The 21,815-nt window shown below is 43.7% G+C and overlaps 1 protein-coding gene across 1 annotated transcript; it reads right to left on the bottom strand.

Annotated features, from left to right (window-relative positions):
- Window positions 1–18,628: 18,628 nt before the first annotated feature.
- On the bottom strand, window positions 18,629–21,467 carry LOC141576305 (histone H2B-like). Its single transcript, XM_074359178.1, has one exon. The coding sequence runs from the start codon at window positions 19,115–19,117 to the stop codon at window positions 18,629–18,631; it is 489 nt and encodes a 162-aa protein (XP_074215279.1). The 5' UTR covers window positions 19,118–21,467.
- Between the last annotated feature and the right edge of the window lie 348 nt (window positions 21,468–21,815).

The raw sequence follows: 21,815 nt of genomic DNA, 5'->3' as shown, positions 1-21,815 counted from the left end.
CTAACATACGACATAGTGGCTGCAGTTAAATACTGTATTGTATATGTGAGTGTTGCTAAGAAAGCAGTTCTTAACAGTTCTCATGAGAGGAAAAAGAAATTTGCGTAATGGGTCTGGAGAGTGAAGACCGAGGGTGCAAGGGTGAGTGGCACCTATAAAATCGAGAAAGTAAAGGAAAAATGGAATTTTGTGTATGCGTGTGAAGATGGGGACGGGGAACCCGGGATCGTGATTATTCCCTTCAGTGGGTGAATCGGAAAGCATGGCACCCAGAGCACAATCGCGATCTAACGCTGTTGTTTATGCAAAGTTGAACTTGTGCGAAAGGAATCGCAGCTTAATCAACAAATTAGAAAGATCAACGCATGGGACACAGTATTGATAGGACCGATATATGCCATTCGAACTCTTTTCTCCACTACCTAAATTATGGAATTCGCTTATGGCTTGGATCCGAGCACAGCAAACGAATAACTAAATCAAAAAGTTCAAGGAGAAAATTCTGTTACAGACTCGAATCTACCCGGAAGAAACTTAACTTTCTAACTGAAGGTACCAGGCTGACTAGTTCAGGACACCTCTTGCAACTCTTTTCCAGGCTTTACTCTTCCGCTATTGAAACTGCAAACTTTCGTCTTATGAGGCTCGGATAATGCGAGGTCAAATCAGGGAAGCTCAAACACCACTCGGCTCGTAGTCAGCCAATGAGGGACCGGCACCGGAGAGCCACAGCCATTGGTCCGATGTGCAAGCCGGTTTCCTGGGCTGAACAAGCAAGTGCCTTGCTGGGATGCTCAGCCTTGAGCGGGTATCAGGTACGATTATTAGGCTGCTCTTTGTTTCTTTGCTTGATTGACTGTATGATTCTAATGGGGATCACTTAAGACTGTTCTGTTTGCTGCCTACAAAATATACACTTTGCTGATGTGCAAAATGCCAGAGCTTGGCTTTCTCGAACAACACGAAACTAATGTCTCCTGCATGCGGAGGCTGGAAGTCCACATCAAGGTGTCAGCTTCTTTGTTGCCTTCAGCCTCATGTGAAGAAAGCAGCTGTTCCAGGCCTCTCTCCTTGGCTTGTAGACATGGCAGAGACCTCCCTGTACCGGTTCCTATTTTCCCCCCTCCGTGCGAGTCTCGGTGTCCCCATTGCCCCTTTATATATGGGCACAAGTCATTTTGCATTAGGGCCCATGTAATGAGTATATGTTCCCTTGATTCCGCCAATAAAGATCCTATCTCCATAGCAGATCGTGTATGAGGTCGTAAGGTTTAGGACTTCAGCGTGTGAGTTTTAGGGGAAAAGAATTCAACCCACAGGAGATACGAATTTTGAGTGAGCGGATCTCCTGATTCTTCCAGTATAAGAGGACACTGATTCTTCTCACACTTAAATGCTGGTGTCGTGTTCACTAGGAGTAGTTCCAGGTTTAAAGCCTTGCAACACATATAAGCATAGACTATGAACGGGAAGTCCTACTTGAAGAGATTTTCTGATTCATCAAAGCCTCCAATTCCCTGAGCAATCCAGAAAGTTTTGAGTTTTTTAAATAGTGTACCATGTTTTAGCTATTGCTGCCTGGTAAACCACCTCAAAACTTAGTGGATTAAAGCAGCATGTATTACTTATCATGTACCTCTGTGCCATCTGAATGCTCCTCCTGGTCTTGGTGGTGTTTGTGTGAATTCTCATGTAGCCTTCCTCTCTTTCTTCATGGCCCCTGGTACGGTTCATATCACACCACTTCAAAATGAACAGATTACAGGTCTCTTCTCTGTGTGTCAATACCGATGTTGGCTCATAAGCCATGCTTTTACATACTCATAAAGAAAAAAGGGAGAGGACACTGGTGACTACTCATGGGAAAATAAGGTGACCCTTCTCATGCAATTTACCTCAGTTATTTGAACAGTGAATAATTTTATTCATTTTTTTAACAAAATTCCTGACTTTCCATCTTTGTGAAGAGAGAACATGCTCTTTCATTTTTCCCTATGAATGCACTATTTTTGCTGCAAACACCAATATTTATTCAGTTTTATTTCCTCTTCCTTTTACAGTTTTTAAAGCGGGTGTAAATGTCCCTATTGATTAGGCTGGAGAGCCCTGAAAAGGATGTGACTCTCAGCCAAGCCGTGAGACAAAATATGGACAAACTACAGAAATCAAAACTTTTCTTCAGGACCTGAGAGGAGGGACAGCACCATCTAGGAGAGACAAAAGAGAAAGCCTACTTAAACATTTCCAGAACCCCACAGGCTCAGGAAAAAAGAGAGAGCAAGCAAGGCAGGACATGATAGAGAAATGGAATAATCTCATTACTGTTCCTCCAATCACAGCAGCCCATGTGCCACTCTTAACCAGCTCAGCCAAAGAAAACACTGCAACCCCTGAGGTACAGCCATTGACTGAAAGTGTCAACAGTTGTCCTGGGCTGAATCATAAGGAGTCTTTCTTCTATGTTCTGCCTGGGAGATTGCGGGGAGGGTTAGGGATGTTATACCTTGCCCTTCAAGATTACTAAAACAATTTCCCTACTCTGACTGTGTTATCTTTCTCTAGCTATTGGAAAAAGTTTTTTCCTCCTCCAAGCAATCAGCCTGACAAATGGTCACCAGGATGTCTTGGCAGAGAGAACACCCAGCTTCCAGGACACGGGCCAATGTAATTGCCTGGTCCTGCTTCATGATGCATAGTGGTTCTCATCCTCCTGTCACTCCTGGACTAGAAGAGAATGAGTATGGAGTAGCGGAAGAGTAACCTTGAAAGCCTATTCATTTATGTTTTCTCCTTATTGAAGGAAGTTTAAAAAATCTAGAATCGCTGGTGGACATTAGTGGGACATGAAAGCACCCAAATTCCCTGTTAGCAGGCCATGAATCCAGTCCTTGCCAGCTGGGTTTGTGACATGGCCAGTACCACCCTCATGGCCTCTGCTGCTGCATTAGGAGTCTTCTGAAATCCTAAAAGCTATCCATAATGTAACTGCTGAGCTTGCAACATCTTCCTACAGAGGGGCAGTGGTGGACAGTGTCAGGTCTTGGGTGCTGGGGTTACTCAAATACTATTTGACTTTGGGAGGGCATGATGCTTATTCAGGTATTTTACATGGACCATTGGGAATTCTGTTTTATGGACGAATCACGTTCATAAGTACTATGCTGCTTATCACAATTGGACTAGCATAGTGAATTGTGTTCCTTCTTGGAACTCAGTGACTTTTCCCCGATTGGAGATTCCCAGAGAGGTAAAGGGCCTTAGAATAGGTGAGTAGCTACTGGCTAGATTTGACACCAGGAACCTCGGTGATCTCTGGAACCTCACTCCAGCGTCTGTTAAAAGCCTTTCATTGCCAGACCTTATCAGAGGCTCCTAAAATCTGTGCTTCAATGAAGAACCCTACTTGACAGGAAGTGGTTGAAAATAAAAGGAACTGCAACCTTGATTGCTTCTCCTACCTCTCCCTCCATCTCCAGCATGGCACGGCAGACGTTGGCGGTCACTTCTGCTTCCCTTCTCCCTAAGTTCTTTCTCTGACCTCAAGCCTACCCCATATGACTCTGTGGGTATGTAGCATTACAGACATGATGGAGAGGTATGGATTGCAATTGAAGTGCCTGGAGTTTGGGGATCCCTGAAAGAAGAGGACCACGCTGAATATGGCAAACTTGGTGGTCTCAAGGCAGGAAAATCAGATACTGGTACCAAGTTCTGGTGAAGTTCCTTCAACCTAGTTTTCACTCAACATACACTTCTTTCTGTCTTTCTGTGCGTCTGTGTGTCTATGTCCAGAGACCAACAAGTGAGAGAAGATGTGTGCAAAGGTTAGAAACTTCATGCTTCCTTGGTGTGAAAGCTCTGCCCTGGATCAGAGAGATCCACTACATGGGCTGGGTAACCTTACTAGGGGCAAGTCAAGTGGAAAACTTTTCCAGAGTTTACCACTCTGGACCTGGGAACCAAGGGCTTTGTTATATGGGCATACCCAGTGTGAGGCGCCAAGTAGCATCTTGAGACATACATGCTGCCTGGCGCTGTGTGTCAGGTTCAGGAAGGCGCCTCAATTTTTGACACTCCTCCAAGTGGTTGGCCCTGTCTCTTTCCCCACGCTCTTGACTCTGGGCAGGCATGTGATTGCTTTGAGCAATGGAGCATAGTGGAAATGATGTTATGCCGATTACAGATCCAATCTTTAAGATAGATTCTGCCTTCTTCCTTGAGAGCTCTGATCTGCCAGGTAGGAAGTCTGCCTTTCCTACTGGAGACAGCATATGAAGAGATTGTGAGACTCAGTGGGATAGGACAGGAGCCCAGCTGAAGGCAGCCCTGCAACCAGCCCCTTCAAGGCGGGAGACACGTGAATGTAAGTTGTCTCAAACCTTGCAGAGTAGCTTAGAAGTTGGCTGAACACTACAGTGTGACCCTAATCTGGTTTAGACTTCTCAAGGACACTTACTTCTCTTATTTGGACACTATTGGCAGTAGATTAGTGGAAAACCTCCCATTTCAACTAGATATAGATACTTGAAACAAAATGATCATAAACATTATTTTAAATGCTTGGATGAGCTGCAAAAGAGCCAGAGATTAATAGGCAACTGAGACCCCTGTATCAATCCCAGGCGCTTGAATGAAAACTCTCTCAGTCAAAATTCGGCCTTTTTCCTAGGATGATAGGAGATACAAGGAAACGTGTATCTCTCTAACTTGGGTCTGATGTGGGTGAAAAGGCTGCTTTGAAATTTTGAAATCACAGTTCTATCCTCAGGTAGCTTGAGAGTTCCAATTGTTACAATCAATACAGCTCAGGTAACTCTGGTGGAAGCCCAGATATCAGTCACATGCAAGTCACATCCTTACTGGAGGAGCCCTCCCTTAACTGAGGCTTTAAGAAGGTTCCCAGAGATAAAGACTTCCCAAACATGCTCACAATTTTAAAAAAGCAAAATATGTATAGATGCCTCCAAAGACTTAGCAAAGTATTGCAAATGCGATTAGCATGTTTAAGCTAGTGGGAGGATATAAACCATTGAAAGGGAGAAACAACCAAGTATTACAAAGAATGGAGTAAAATTCCTGAGGGCAAAAAACAGAACATGTGAAAGAAAAAGTTAATATAATTGAAAATAACCAATTAGACTCACCTAGATAGAAAATTAGCATACTGGAAGACAGATGAAGGAAATTATGAAGACTGCTTCCTAGAAAGATAAGGAGAAGGAAGGAAGAAAGAAAGGCCAAGAGACATAAGGCACGGATCAGAAGCATAGAAAATGTTGCTCGTGGGACTCTGTGAAGGAGATAGTGGGAAAGAATAATATTCTAAGAAGAAATGGTTGGTAATTTTCTAGATGGAAGATAGCCTTGATTCCCTAGATTCCAGACACACACCCGGACACATCATAGTAAAGATGCAGAACAGTGGAAACACTGGTACATAAACACACATATCTTAGTCTGTACTTCTCCCAGAAAGAGTTTCCTGACTACCCCCTGGCTGGGTTGGATCCCTGTCCTCTAGGCTCCCCAAATAACGTGTGCACATCTCTTTCAAAACCCTTAACATGGTATAAATATATGTCTAAGGTATCTACCTCCTCTCATTAGACTGTAACCAGTTTATGGGCCCTCGGCTTATGCATCTGTGATTCCCAGCACCTAGCAGTGCCTGATGTATTCGATATTCAGTAAATGTTAGTTGAGTAAATGAATAGATGAACGCAGGCTGTGTTGTAAACCCTAACATGATATTTCCTCAACCTTTGTGAGGGTAGGATGGCTAAAATCTGAGGTTGGTGAACTAGAAATTACTCATAAGTGGCAATACAAGGTCGGTTTGTCTGTTTTCTTCTATATTAACAAGCAGTCACCAATTTTATCCTGTTGCCCAGAACAGCAACAACAACAACATATTCTGTTATGTTGTACAGTTTACATGGATGGTTCCACACAGATTTGACAGTCTTGTTGAGTTTCTAATATTTTGCTTTTCACCACTTTTGGGAAATTGGGAGGGGGCAGATGATAACCTCCTTAGCGGATCTCTAACACCCTGTGAGTTAAGGACTGATTCTAATGCCAATGGCCAAAAAATACGCTACGGTAGAATGTCGAGTCAACTGCCATGCATCACACCGCTCAGGAAGCAGGTGAGGCGGGATTAGACCTCAGCTCTACCGGACACCCGAGCCCGGATTCTCGCTCCTTGTACCATGACACCTCCCTGAACTGAGCAGGGGGGAGGGTACCTGTGAGTGGAAGCAGAGAGTGTGTTGGGAAGCTCCCGTGCCAGGCCAGTTGAGACAAGTGGGAGAGCCAGGATGTTCCCCGCTCCCTCGCTGGGGATTCCCAAATTCAAATCTTTGGGAGCCAGGACAGCTGGACAGCTGGAAATTCTGGAGCTCGGCCAGAGAAAGGTTTTCCCTCTGGTCTGAGTCAGTGAGGCTTCTGGAAGGTCTGGGAGGACCAAGGAGACAGCTCATAAACCCCCAAATCTCTTACCTGTAGGAGACCTACCTCTACTGAACCCAGGCATAGCCTCGCGGAGCACAGTCCCACCACCCTGATTTGCTCAGGCCCAGGGACAGAGGTTTGGGCACAGTGTTTGGCTAGGGTTAACAGCCTTCTAGCCTGTGAGGTCGTTACCGTGGGTTCCCAGGCCACTCTCAGGCCATAGGAGCCTTGGTGTCTGCTGAATTAACTGTCAAACTCCCTCTGCCCTCCCTATCACTGCACCAGATACAACAGCATAGCAGAGGTTATCTCCGCACTTCATCCTACATTGCAGACTTGATATTCTGTCCTGGATTTGACCGAGGACCTATTTGAGTGAAAAGCCCAGCCTTGACTCCAAGGAAATTCAAACCTTTCTAGGTAAATAATTCTCTTCAAAGGAGGTCTGTTTGACTCGTGCTTATTCTACAGTTCGCCTTGAGAATGGCCAGTGGGTGGGTCCTCAAATGCAGATTTTTGGGATCTTGGAGCCAGAAAGGAATTCCCTGGGATAATTACCCTGTGGTTTTACAATAGCCAAGACATGGAAACAACCTAAATGTCCATCAACAGATGACTGGATAAAGATGTGATATATTTATACAGTGGAATACAATTCAGCCATAAAAATTGACAACGTAACGCCATTTGCAGCAACATGGATGTTACTGGAGAATGTCATTCTAAGTGAAGTAAGCCAGAAGGAGAAAGAAAATTACCGTATGAGGTCGCTCATATGCGGACTCTAAAAAAAAAAAAAAAAAAAAAAAAAAAAAAAAAAAATCAGTACAAAACCGAAAGAGTCTCATAGACATAGAATACAAACTTGTGGTTGCCAGGGGGATGCGGGGTGGAAAGGGACAGATTGGGATTTCAAAATGTAGAATAGATAAACAAGATTGTACTGTGTAGCACAGGGAAATATATGCAGGATCTTGTGGTGGCTCACAGCGAAAGAGAATGTGACAGTGAATGTATGTATGTTCATGTATAACTGAAAAATTGTGCTCTACACTGGAATTTGACACAGCACTGTAAAATGACTGTAACTCAATAAAGAAAAATGTTAAAACAAACTACCCTGTGGTGTAGCTTGACTCATCATCATCCTCTCCCCTCTTCTCCTGTCCGAGTGGCACTGTATCCTTAACTAAGCTTGGGGATCCCCTGAATCCCAGATCTTTATGACCTACAGGATTTACTCAAGCAGGTTCCCTCTATAAAGTCCAAGAAGGGTGCAGGCACTCCTATTCTGGGTTCAACTCCTGTCCATCCTCTTGCCCATCTCACTCATTCAGACCTATTCATTGAATCTGAATCTAGCGTTGAAGACAAACTCATGTGATTCCTGGCTAGGCCACTTACTCAGCCATGCAAGCTTGGTTGGTAGTTAACGCAGCCTCTCTGAGTCTCACTCTCCTTGACAGGGATAATTATGCTTGCCTGTCCTGGGAAGAAAATATAGGGGCAAAGAGTAAAGACTAGACCCATATGTATAACATATGCAGCAGTGTGTCTGACACATAGAATCACAAAGTGCCCAGTTTAAAATGGTTACTATGGTGATTGGTGTAGAGCTGGATACTCAAAGGTAAGGAGGGATAAAATGTGGACCCCAACCTCCACGACATGACAGTTGAGCGGGGAGCTAGCACAGTCATACTCCTGAACGATTGCCAGTAGAACGCTGCACCTGATCAAGACCGCAAAGTGTGCATCGTGGGGGTCCAGAGAGTAGGAGGGGAAAGAGGCAGGGAACTCACCATAGGCTTATACCAGACACTGCACCTGGCATGCTACGTCTATTCTCCCATTCAGTGCTGGTCACAGCCCTTCGGCAGGGGCAGTCCTAATAGTATGTCTATTTTACAATGGAGGGTCCTGAGGCTCCAGAAGAGCAAGTCACTGTAAGCTGGGATGGTCAAGTCATCCTCACAGAGGAGGCAGGATTTGAGCCAAGACTTGAAACGTGAATAGGATTCAGATAGGGAGAGGGTGAGGGGCCGGGGTTTCATGGGAGTGCGGAGGAACAGCTGGCCCACAAAGCCCTGAGTCAGCAATGCCCAGAGCCAGCAAGGTAGCAAGGCACTTCCCAACTGCTTCCTAGCAACTTCCCATCGCAACTCAGAGCCGCGTTATCTCTGCCGCCTCACTAATGGGAGGCTCCGGAGGGAAAGGTCATCCACCCTTATCTCATTGTCAGCCCTAAGCAAACAGATCGGGCCAAGGCAGCCAGGAGAGCATGTCCATACAGCTGTTGGGCACCAAATCGTACCCCCACCCCTCGAGTTGCCTGACAGCATGAATCTCAGCACTGAGAATAATCATAGCCTCCATTCCTTGGGCCCTCTGTCTGTATTATCTCACCGAATCCTCGCAACAATCTTGTAGGTCCTATTCTACAGAGGGGGAACCTGGGGCTCAGAGAGGACAAGTCGCTTACCCAAAGCACCACAGCACGTAAGGGACACGGCTAGAGTGTGAACCCAGGTCTAATCCGACTGCCAATCCTGTCCCTAATCACTCGTGCTGTAAAGCCTCGTCTCACTAGCTCACAGCAGTTACAGGACCCAAACAGACACTATCCCCATGCTGTGTCTCTTTCCCCTGTTCATGCAGCCTCTCGACACTGTCTCCAGAAAACAAAGGCACCAGAACTCTGAAGAGAACAAATCATGAAAAGGATGGTGCACTCTCATATTCCCACTAAGCTTTGCGCTCTGCAAATTCCCAAGCCCCAAGAGATATCCTCACTCTCTCCCCACTTCTTTTCCCCTTAAATGGTATCCACACATCCTGGTTTTGCTGTTGTCCCAGCACAATTATTCACAGTGGCCCTTTCACTCTTCAAAGGGTCTGCATGGATTGGACAAGAGAACGTACGATCCCCTTACCTATGAAGAGGCCAAGCAGGCTCACACATCAGGGCTTTTTGCGAGGCTCACACACCTGTTGGGCCATGATCTGCAGCTCCCCTGAGTGAGGGTGGAGTTCGACCAGGGAGGAGTAGGATGGAGTAAGGAATAAACAAACTATAAGTGAGCTTTGGAGGACATTCTCACTACATTCCAGTTGTTGGTCCTGGAGTGGTCAAGAAACAGGGGTAGAGGAATGCTTGGAATGCAGAACTTCCCTTGTTGGGAGCAAGTGGGGTTGAGCACAGCTGCCTTCTCAGCACAGCTGTGCCTCAAATCTGAGGCGTGCAGAGCGTTGGAGACTCAGATAGGAACAGCTGAAAGAAAGGTTACTTATTAGGTCAAGCCCACTCCCCTAGCCCCTGTTTTGCCTTAAACCACAGTGCAGGGCCCAGCTAAGTGCTGGGCCTGGGCTGCTTCTGGGAAAGTGATGCTCCCAAGACGCAGTATGGCTTAGGGGACAGTTGAAGGAAGCAAGGGACCAAGGAAGCAGACGTCATGATAAATCAGAGCTCTATCATACTGGTGATTGTGCTCTTGAGTCTGCATAGGAAAGGACCTAAATAATGGCCAAGGAAACCTACCCAGGAGGAAGGGATTTGCTTCCCAGAATTCTAGCGTGATCTAATAGTGGAAAATCTATTACTGTGATTTATATGAGCAAACGAAACATTAAAAATCATGTTAATTTCGAAAGTTGCTAAGATGGCTTAAGTGAATATTTGATATATGTCATGTTGCCTAAAATGCTCAGAAATCAAAGATGTTATTGGGAACACAAAGGCCACAAATGAAAGCTCTAGATCGCGTTTGTTGATGCAATGCTACTGTCATTCTTATTAGAGTGAGGAAGATGATGGGAAAGCTTCCTATCGACACTATGATTTCCAAGTCTTGCTGAATATTAGATAGTGAGTTTGAAAAAGCTTAAAACCACTGAAAAGGAGGCTATTTTCAATTCCTCTACTGGCACCACAAATCACTAAAAATCTAGACCCCTTTTTGGCCTCAAGACAACTTTACACATCTAAAAATCAATAGGGACCCAAAGATCTTTTTTTTGTGTGTGTGTATATATAGTTGTATATATCTGTCTCTATATATTTAGTGAAGTATAGTCAGTTTACAATGTTGTGTCAATTTCTGGTGTGCAGCGTAATACTTCAGTCATACATGAACATACCTATATTCGTGTTCTATTTTTTTCACCATATGTTAGGACCCAAAGATCTTTTACGTGCATTATATCTGCCAATATTTCTTCTACAAAACATTACAACTGAAATGTTCATTCTTTTTTTAAAAATCATTTAAAAATATAATAAAAACTCATTACATCATGTTAACATAGACTACAAAATGAAATGAAAAATAACTTTTCTGAAAAGTGGAGAGAAGATTGACATTACTTTAGGCATTTGAAAATCTCCTTAATATACGGCCCAACAGAATCCAGAGGGATTCACATACGTGCTTCTGCACTGTGTGACCATCTGAGAAAAAAGGACTTGTGGAAAAAGCCACTGTACCCTCGTGAGAGAATCAGAGTGTAAAAGGTATCAGCAAAAGAAAATAAAGGGGCAAAACCCACAAAGGGGCCTGCAAGACCTCCCAGGCAGGGCCATTGCCTTACCACGTTTCCGCTTCTATAAAACGGCTTGCTTCTAGGTAAATGAAACTTACCCCCAAAATCCCTTTGGTTCCCAAAAGCTCACTCCTGGTTGGTCCATTTCTAACACCTCATTTGCATATGGCATGAGTTTAATCGAAACCAAAAACCATATAAAAGCCTGTGTAAACCTACAGACGTGGTCCAGAGCTGGGAGTGTTAACTCCTCTGGGTCCGCCAGCATAATAAACCAGAGTTCTCCAACCCTCCGAGTGTCGCTTGGTCTCTGGATGGGATTCAGGTTTCTGTAACAAAAACACCCCCTTAAAGGTTGACCTAAGGAAAGAACTAACAGATACAACAGTTTAGGAACGTGATGAAATGCAGTGTAGTTAAGCAAAATTCATATTTCCTGGAAGAAATTGCGCTAAAATCATACCTTCAAATAGAATTGAAATTTGGATTTGTTTTCTCCCCATAAAAATGTTTTTAAACATCAAAGAATGCTACCAGTCACAGCTCTGGTGTACATCCCACTAAAACTCAAGGAAATTTTTTAATAATCTTGAAGGGCAAGGTATCCCATCCCTAACCCACCCCGCAATCTCCCAGGCTGAACATAGAATAAAGATTCCTTTTGATTCAGCCCAGGACAACTGTTGACACTTTCAGTCAATGGCCGTGCCTCAGGGGTAGCAGGGTTTTCTTTGGCTGAGCCGGTCCAGATTGACGCTTGGGCTGCTCTGGACGCATCTAGCGTCCCCACGATGCTGAGTTGCAAGTCGTGAAGCTTTCCGTGTTCAAACACAAGAGACCGTGCTCTGGAGAGAAAAAAAAAAAAAAAAAAAAAAAAACCAAAGGATAAATCTGACCCAGTCAGACTAGTACCTTCATTTCCCCCCACCTTGGGTAGGTACTGTTTCCTGAACAGTTCGGTTTAATGATTTCAGTACTGTGTTTGGGTCCTCGCTTATGTCTGCAAATGATTTCCACGACACGAGTAATGTTGAAGAAGCTTGAATGGGGTACCTTTGTCCTATTGCTTCTCTTTTCTCTGAGTTGATGATTATCATTTGCTATTTAAGCCATAAGCCCTTTCCCTTAGTTTGACACTACAGTAAAGCACCCTGCTAGATCATGACTGCTCACTAGGTGCCCTTTCCCCTTAATCACTTTCTGAAGTGAGTAAGCACATGTACTTATTTGGCCTCATCCTCTTCAACACCAGACCCCGTCGTTCCTGTCTTCCTTCGATTCCCAGGGCGTCAGTCGCCCTTGAGCTCCCAGTCTTCACAACCCAGTCACGGTGCATCTTGAACATTGTTTAATACTGCTCCTGTTTGATTTCTGAATTTACAGATGCACAACCTCCAAGCACAATTAAAGATATCTTAGTGTTGTAAGTTTCCTGAAATGACTACTCACAGAATTCAGTGTGTATGCGACTAGTGTGCAAGAACGAGTTCGAGAAAGATTTCTCTATGTCACACGTGCAAACACTGTCAATTTGAAGTTGCAACACTGAGTGTGATAGAAAATAAAGACTTACTCAAAGTGCTGTGTTTTCAAACTGGCCCATAATGCTGTCTTTGAAAATGCACAGAGCTTTACCAAGAGCTCTTCTCATCCAAACTTTAGTTCCCAAGTCACCACACAAACTGAGTTACTTGCAGGTGATTGGGTGGTAGATTTTCCTAGTCTCTTTGGGAATCAAATTCCTTTTGCCAAATATTTTCATGAGATGTTTCTGATCTTCAAGAATAAAAATAATTACTATTCCATTCAAAGGTTCATTTCTTCCAAACTCTTAGGCTAAGGATCCCAAAGACAGTTCTTCAGGGGTAATGGCCCATCAGAGTTCTCCTACATTGGTTGGGAAAACAAGAAGAGCTTTCCAGGCCTCCTCCATCAGGCAATTTGCCTCCCACCTCCAGAGGCACAGAAATCAGAGTATTTCGTTTCTCTCTCATGTCCTGCCTTGCTTGCTCTCTCTTTTTTCCTGAGCCTGTGGGGTTCTGGAAATGTTTAAGTAGGCTTTCTCTTTTGTCTCTCCTAGATGGTGCTGTCCCTCCTCTCAGGTCCTGAAGAAAAGTTTTGATTTCTGTAGTTTGTCCATATTTTGTCTCACGGCTTGGCTGAGAGTCACATCCTTTTCAGGGCTCTCCAGCCTAATCAATAGGGACATTTACACCCGCTTTAAAAACTGTAAAAGGAAGAGGAAATAAAACTGAATAAATATTGGTGTTTGCAGCAAAAATAGTGCATTCATAGGGAAAAATGGAAGAGCATGTTCTCTCTTCACAAAGATGGAAAGTCAGGAATTTTGTTAAAAAAATGAATAAAATTATTCACTGTTCAAATAACTGAGGTAAATTGCATGAGAAGGGTCACCTTATTTTCCCATGAGTAGTCACCAGTGTCCTCTCCCTTTTTTCTTTATGAGTATGTAAAAGCATGGCTTATGAGCCAACATCGGTATTGACACACAGAGAAGAGACCTGTAAACTGTTTATTTTGAAGTGGTGTGATATGAACTGTATCAGGGGCCATGAAGAAAGAGAGGAAGGCTACATGAGAATTCACACAAACACCACCAAGACCAGGAGGAGCATTCAGATGGCACAGAGGTACATGATAAGTAATACATGCTGCTTTAATCCACTAAGTTTTGAGGTGGTTTACCAGGCAGCAATAGCTAAAACATGGTACACTATTTAAAAAACTCAAAACTTTCTGGATTGCTCAGGGAATTGGAGGCTTTGATGAATCAGAAAATCTCTTCAAGTAGGACTTCCCGTCCATAGTCTATGCTTATATGTGTTGCAAGGCTTTAAACCTGGAACTACTCCTCCTAGTGAACACGACACCAGCATTTAAGTGTGAGAAGAATCAGTGTCCTCTTATACTGGAAGAATCAGGAGATCCGCTCACTCAAAATTCGTATCTCCTGTGGGTTGAATTCTTTTCCCCTAAAACTCACACGCTGAAGTCCTAAACCTTACGACATCATACACGATCTGCTATGGAGATAGGATCTTTATTGGCGGAATCAAGGGAACATATACTCATTACATGGGCCCTAATGCAAAATGACTTGTGCCCATATATAAAGGGGCAATGGGGACACCGAGACTCGCATGGAGGGGGGAAAATAGGAACCGGTACAGGGAGGTCTCTGCCATGTCTACAAGCCAAGGAGAGAGGCCTGGAACAGCTGCTTTCTTCACATGAGGCTGAAGGCAACAAAGAAGCTGACACCTTGATGTGGACTTCCAGCCTCCGCATGCAGGAGACATTAGTTTCGTGTTGTTCGAGAAAGCCAAGCTCTGGCATTTTGCACATCAGCAAAGTGTATATTTTGTAGGCAGCAAACAGAACAGTCTTAAGTGATCCCCATTAGAATCATACAGTCAATCAAGCAAAGAAACAAAGAGCAGCCAAATAATCGTACCTGATACCCGCTCAAGGCTGAGCATCCCAGCAAGGCACTTGCTTGTTCAGCCCAGGAAACCGGCTTGCACATCGGACCAATGGCTGTGGCTCTCCGGTGCCGGTCTCTCATTGGCTGACTACGAGCCGAGTGGTTTTTGAGCTTCCCTGATTGGACCTCGCATCATCCGAGCCTCATAACAGGAAGGTTTGCGGTTTCAGTAGCGGAAGAGTAAATCCTGGAAAAAAGTTGCAAGAGGTGTCTTGAACAAGTCAGCCTGGTACCTTCAGTTAGAAAGTTAAGTTTCTTCCGGGTAGATTCGAGTCTGTAACAGAATTTTCTCCTTGAACTTTTTGATTTCGTTATTCGTTTGCTGTGTTCGGATCCAAGGCATAAGCAAATTCCATAATGTGGGTAATGGAGAAATGAGTTCGAATGGCATATATCGGTCCTGTCAATACTGTGTCCCATGCGTTGATCTTTCTAATTTGTTGATTAAGCTGCGATTCCTTTCGCTGAAGTTCAGCTTTGCATAAATAACATCATTAGGTCTCGATTGTTCTCTGGGAGCCATGCTTTCCGATTCACCCACTGAAGGGAATAATCACGATCCCAGGTTCCCCGTCCCCATCTTCACACGCATACACAAAATTCCATTTTTCCTTTACTTTCTCGATTTTATAGGTGCCACTCACCCTTGCGCCCTCAGTCTTCACTCTCCAGACCCATTATGCAGCATTTATACCGTGTTTCACTAATGCTCTTATTTCATTTCTGAGTTTACAAACGCATCTGTCCCCCCAAGCAAGATAACACGGTCTCAGTGTATTAGATTTCTTCGAATTATTTTTACATGGTACCATAAGTAAGGGACCAGCATGCAAAAATAACTTTGGTGATATATCTCTGCATCATATTGAAAAACACTTGGATTTAAAGCTGCAGCCATTAGCATGATACAAATTAGGTGATTTTGTGAAGTCAGCTCTTCCCTAGCTAGGCTACATTTCTTTATGTTAAAATGCATTTGGTTCTGTAAGGTGTTTTGACTTCAGAAATTTTCTCCTGTGTTGACAACAATTTTCAGTTTCTATGCAAAAATGTAAGCACTAAATTTTGCTGCAGATTGTAATGACAACTTGTGCAGCAAGCTCCTTTTCTCAAATCCTTTTAATTAATTTTTAGCACTCCAGAATAATATAAGTAATGAACCACCTGAGAGGCCGCATTTACCTTAATCCCCCTTCTTTTGAACTGAAGAAGAGGTCTGGATGTAATATTGGCCTCCTTCATGCTTGCAGTATTTTGTGAAATCTCTCTAGTGTCCTGTCCTGCACCCTATTTTACACTTCAGCTCTCTCCAGGTAGAAAACTTTGTTTTTGGTCTCTCTGAAGAATGGGCCCAAGAAATGTTTTGAATTTCCTAGTTCATATAGCTATTGTTTCTGTATCTGGCTGAGATAGAAATATCCTTTATAAATTTCTACATCCTAGTCAAAAGGGTTATACCCACATCTTATTTTAAATGCCCAAATAAACACTTAACCGTCATGATGAAATACTGGGCTTTAGGGCAAACTGTGGTACATTGGAGAGGACTGAAATCCCACAGTGTGTTCTCTCTCCACAGATGTTGGAAGCTAGAAATCTGTTTAAAAACAAAAGTAATAGAAAACTGGCAACTTCTTTGAAATTCAGCAATACATTTATAGAAAAACGATACCAATAAAAATCGAAAAGTAATCTTCACGGGCCATGAAGAACAAACGATGGAAAAGAAAACATATGCATCCCAACATGAATATGAACATTCAAACCACTAGAGGGCAAAGGGGACATCTCACTTCTGATATTGCTCCTAATCCTGCTCTAAACTGATGCCAACACTGAACACAGGATCTGCCTGGATTCATGTCCTTAAATCCCCAGGATTCAATCCAAGTAAGGAACCAAAAAGATCAGGCAAATTACCACAGTTCCTTCCCCCTTAATCTCTAGGCTGATTTTTATAGAAAGCCTATGATGTGTTCAGCTCTGCTCACTGGACCACACTTTGAGCCAATGACTATGGTTCACAGACTGCCAGTCCCCCATTGTCTGGAACAGCGGGGCCAGGAGCTTGAGCTGCTCTCACTGGACACTCTTCAATGGATCTAAAAAAATTGCCAGTCATGAAAATGTGTGTTTTAAAATATCAAAAGTTTGTCTGCCTGGGAAGAATTGATTGGCTACCTCTGAAAGGACTTGAAAAGTAATTTCAAAAACCCGGGACTTAGAAAAGTGAAATGTGTCTGAAAACTTCCATTTAGCAATTTCTGTACTAAACACCAGTCCCCATTTGTATAGTTCAATGTATGCTTAAACTGGGATACTTTGAAAAAGGTAACAGGCGTAGTTGATGGCTGTGTCTGCTCCTTCGCTTCATCTATCTATTGCATATCACACACAAGATACTTCTGAAATTGTCCATAGTGCACTCGCGGGAGAAGGAGAAGAAAATGGGAAATGAAAATGATACAAAGCCAATTGCAACCTTTCAGAAAGCTATAAATGCTGACCTAGAGAAAGCACTAAACCTGGGCTCAAGGAAAAGTTGGATTTCAGTAGTTTCTCTTGCTTTTATCTCATGGTTTGCCTCAGAGTCATGTTCTATACAGTTTCCTACATCCAAATCAACGGGTACTGAAAAGTTTTTTCAATTCATTTATTAAAGTATAGCTGTGAGAATATTATATATTAGTTTTGGATGCACAACATAGAGATTCAACAGTTTTATAGATGACACTGTTTAAAATTTCTACAAAATAATGGCAATATTTCCCTGTGCTGTTCAGCATTTCCTTCTTGTGCAATTACAAGGTGCAAAATGAGCCCTTTAAAATATGATGAAATCCTGAGTTCTAATGTAAACCACAGTAAATTTCAAAGGATTGAAATCCCACAGTGGGTGCTCCCTCTACCAATGTAGGAAGCTAGAAATTAAGTTAAAAGGAAAGGAATTGGAAAATCACTGAGTATTTTGAAATTCAGCAACATACCTACAGAGAAACGAAAGATAAAGAAGACAATGCACCAAGAAGAAAAAATAATGGATATTAAATTAAATTAATATCATCATAGGCATTAACCCTGAAATCACGTGAGGTCGAGGAAGGAGGCATCTTGTTCTCTTGATGCCCAACATCCCCCTCTTATTTTGATGCCAGGACGTAGACACAAGTCTCACTAGCAGATCAGGAGGCCTATACTTTTATCACTATGGTTAAAAGCAAGTAGTGGAAGGAAAAACTCCAGGCAAAGTATCACACCACATTCCCCCTAAATCTGCGGGCTGAGTATCACAGGAAGCCTCTTATACATTCGGTCCTGGTCACCCCACCACACTTTGGGCCAATTGCGGTGCCCCCAAGGGGTGCGAGTCCCTCACTGGCTGCTGCTAGCGGAGACTGCGGCTGTCGCTGGTCTCATCGGACACTCCCAGCATCCGTGCAAAATTGCAGTTCAGTCAAGACTTGCTTCAAAAGTGAAAAGTTACAGGCTGCAGAAAAATAGACTCAGATCATTATAAATTAGGTAGAAGAGAAATTTCCAAAGGTATGGCGCTTGAGTCACCCAGTGAGTCTAGAAAAGTTGCTTTATCTCTTTTGGCAGTGTGTTTGGGTCCTATTATTTTATGTATTGAATGGCACTGAGATTTCAAATATGTTGAAGGAGTGTGAATGGGCAAGTTTGATTTTTATATCTGCTACCGAACTTTCTCTGTCCCTATTTCACACATTAAAAATCCTGGATGATACTGCTACATCCACGGGGAAGAATGACAACCTAAAAAGGCAAATTAAATTGTTAGGGAGATAACTTTGGCAGTAAAGATCCCTAAAAAGGCTGACCTAGAGATATAACTAATAGAAATGACCATTTAGGAGGGGAAGACGTGCAGTATGGTTAAGAAAATGCACGGGTTTCCATGGAACCCATGGCTCTACAGACGTACACTCAAGTGGAGTTGATAAGGTTCATAATGTTTCCCTCAGGGAAGAAACGCTTTACACATGGACAGAGTGGCAGAGGTCGACAAACCAGAGTGGCTCGGACTTTTCAGTGCTACAGGTCTTTTCCCGCCAAGTGAGTGGCTCTGAAAAGAGCCTTTGGTTTGCGATGCTCAGGTGGTCCTGAGGCAGCTCATTCGCACATGGTGTACCTGATGACAGCCTTGGTGCCCTCGGATATGGCGTACTCGCCGATCTCCCCGGGCAGCAGCAGGCACACTGAGGTGTGGATCTCCCTGGAGGTGATGGTGAGGCTCTTGTTAGAGCGGGCCAGGCGCGCGGCCTCGCTGGCTATGCGCTCAAAGATGTCCTTAACGAACGAATCCATGATGCTCACGGCCTCCTGCGAGAGGCTCAGGCCTGTGTGCACCCGCTTCAGCACCCTGCGGAAGTAAGTGGCGAAACTGGTGAAGTCGCCTGCTGGGCGGCGGCGGCGGCGTTGGCGGCGTACGGGTGTCTTCTGCTTCAGCGTCTTCTGCTTCGGCGCCTTCTGCTTCGGCGCCTTCTCCTTTGGCGCCTTCTGCTTCGGCGCCTTCTGCTCTGGGCTCTTGGACTCAGCTTCTTTGCGCTCCTCGGTGTCCACGATCTCCTCCGAAGTGTGGGCGGACCGCGGCTCAGCCATGTCGGAGTGTCTCGCCTCCCCCACAGCTCAGAAGGAAGGGCAACGGCAGCTGCGAGGACCGGTTTATCAAGCCTGCCTTGCCTGACGTCACGGCCAATCTGCAGATCTGATTGGATAGGATGCGGGGCAGGGAGCCGTGTCGCTAAGGCAGGCCATGTCACGTGTCCTTGGTTGCCCCGCGGCTTGGCCGCACATCAACCAATCCGAGTGGCAATCTGGTGACCTTTAAACTTTCCGTGACCCCCACCAGGTGACCTGTAAACTTTCCACGACCTCCACCAGAAAAGCTTTGCAACACGCAAGTTCATGTCGAAAAATGACATCCGTTCCCCTCAGCTGCTTTATGCCTGCCAGTTATCCGCGAGAACTTTACAGAGAGGTCAAACCCACGTCTCCTACGCGGACGGAAAATCACTTTGATCTCCCTGAGAGGGTCTGACCTCCGCAACCCAAGTGCGTGACGCCTCAGAATGACTGGCCCCCTGGGGGCCATTTGACTTGCACCCAGAACCTGCTCTCTCGGCGGCTGAGTGCGCGGCGGTGGCTTGAGGAGGAGCTGTCCGACTCGGTGAGCGGAGGGCGCCTCAAACTCGTAGACACGACTGACCAGCTCTTACCTGCAATTCTTATCAAAACCTTCAGTGAATCAGAAGAAAGAGAACGGCAAAACCGCATTCTCCACAGACGGAACCCTACAAAAGTGGGATACCTGTACAGAAATATTAAAAATATTTAGTATTTGCCAAATTTTTAATCGTTTTGTAAACATTCCCTACGTTCCCCCCAAATACCACACGTAGTTGATTTGCTGAAAAAACTATGAGCTCTCAGTTGAAAGGAGCTATTTTTGTAATTCCTTAGAAACCTTTAGAGTGAGAGGAAAATAGTCAATTAAAGGGAACTTTTTAAAAAATTAAAAATATATTCCTTTCAAAAATCAGTAAGAATTCAAGCAAAACACATCTTTAACGTCTTTATAGAGAAATAAATTACAGATATTGAACCAAAGAGGACTTAGGAATAACTGAAGAACTAGAAGTCTTCAATGAGCTATGATCCTAATGCTCATGCTCCCAAGTGTCCTGTGGGACCTTCAAGAAATGAACGGTTAATTCTACCTCTAATAAGGTAGCTCCCGTCATGAAAGGAAAGATTCTGTTTTTTATTACTAGAAACTATTATATGAAGACAAAACCATGGAAGAAAGTTTGCAACAGGGAATTATTTGGACTGTGATGACGATGATAATGTGAACCCTAACGTTTTCGGAGGACGCCCTTGTGATTACAAATTCTTAAGCAGATATTTTCCCTCACCCAAAATCAAGGACATGGAGTAGAATTCTTTGGGGATGGGGGGGGCATCTGCCTTTTCCATTAAGAAATGTCCTGTTTTTCATTAACGGTGCAGTCATTCTAGTAACTACATTTATTAAAGGTCTCAGTGGACTACTAATTTCTGTCACTTTTCACGCATAGCTGAGCGTTTTAATGAATATATATGAATACTTTTGTCAAGTTATTTTTCATGTTTTAAATGGAAAATGTTCTCATTTTCTTTTCCATTTATTGAGCAAATTAGAAGGGCAAGTGACCCTTTAAACTACTCTGCAACCTAAGAGACAACTGACCCTCATACTGGTGCCCTGGAGGTACCCCTCCATGGGTGTGTCCAGCAGGACAGGCAGACTTTTTACTTGTCGGCTCAGAACTCTCAAGCAGCAAGGCAGAAGTTATGTGTCCTCTTAAGGATTAGTTCTGTAATGGACATAACGTCACTTCTCCCATACTCCATTGATCAAAGACATTACAGGTCTACCAGAGTCAAAAAGAGGGGAAAACAGACAGGACTTTTCCGTTGGAGAAGCGTCCAGGAACAAGCAGCCTTTGTGAAGTCAATGAAAGGCATCATACAACACATGCTTCTCGAGATGCTGCTGGGTGCTACACACATGATATATCCGTAGCACAAAGTCCTGGTATCCTTGCACCTCAGTGTTAATCTAAGGAATACTTTCCCACTTTATTCACTGCTATATGGGTGACCGCAGGCATGCAGTGAATCCCTATAATCCAGGGCAGAGTTTTCACTCTAGTGGCATGAGTTTTCTGACCATTGTAGGCATTCCCTCCCACCCCTGGGTCCCTGGACATAGAGACACCGACATACAGATGGACAGAAAGGAGAATGTATCAAATGAGTAAATGTTAAAACAAACTCTACCAGAAACTGATCTCAATATCAGATTTATTTTGATTTCCACATTAATGATCTTATCTCCAAACAAGATTATATCTGAGGTACTGGGGGTTAGGACTTCAATATAAGAACTTCAGGAGGGCACAATTCAACTTATATGTAATATGAAACCTGAACTGTGGATCGGCACATATGCTGCCTCTTCCATCATATTGATTATTCCAATTTGGAATATGGATTATTCCATATTTCCAATTAAGAGAAAAAAGGTGACCTCATTCATCCTCTTTGTACTCAGACTATGCATTGCTTAATTTATGAATATTTTTTTTTCATTTCTAGCTTCCTACCTCTGTGAAGAGGGAAGGTAACTCTGTGATTTCAATTCTTAGAAATGGTTGATGATTTTCTTTAAACCTCTAATTAGTTCAATATTTTAAAGAATGGTCTTTGTACTTTTAAATTAATTTGTAATCTCCCCTGTGAAGAATATCACTTT

Source organism: Camelus bactrianus, chromosome X (genome assembly GCF_048773025.1).
Source record: "Camelus bactrianus isolate YW-2024 breed Bactrian camel chromosome X, ASM4877302v1, whole genome shotgun sequence".
Lineage (NCBI taxonomy): Eukaryota > Metazoa > Chordata > Mammalia > Artiodactyla > Camelidae > Camelus > Camelus bactrianus.
The sequence above is the reverse complement of the archived record's forward strand: the minus strand, read 5'-3'. Positions and strand labels throughout refer to the sequence as shown.

Coding starts and splice junctions, on each gene's coding strand:
- LOC141576305 (XM_074359178.1), bottom strand. CDS start 19,117: ATGGCTGAGCCGCGGTCCGCCCACACTTCGGAGGAGATCGTGGACACC.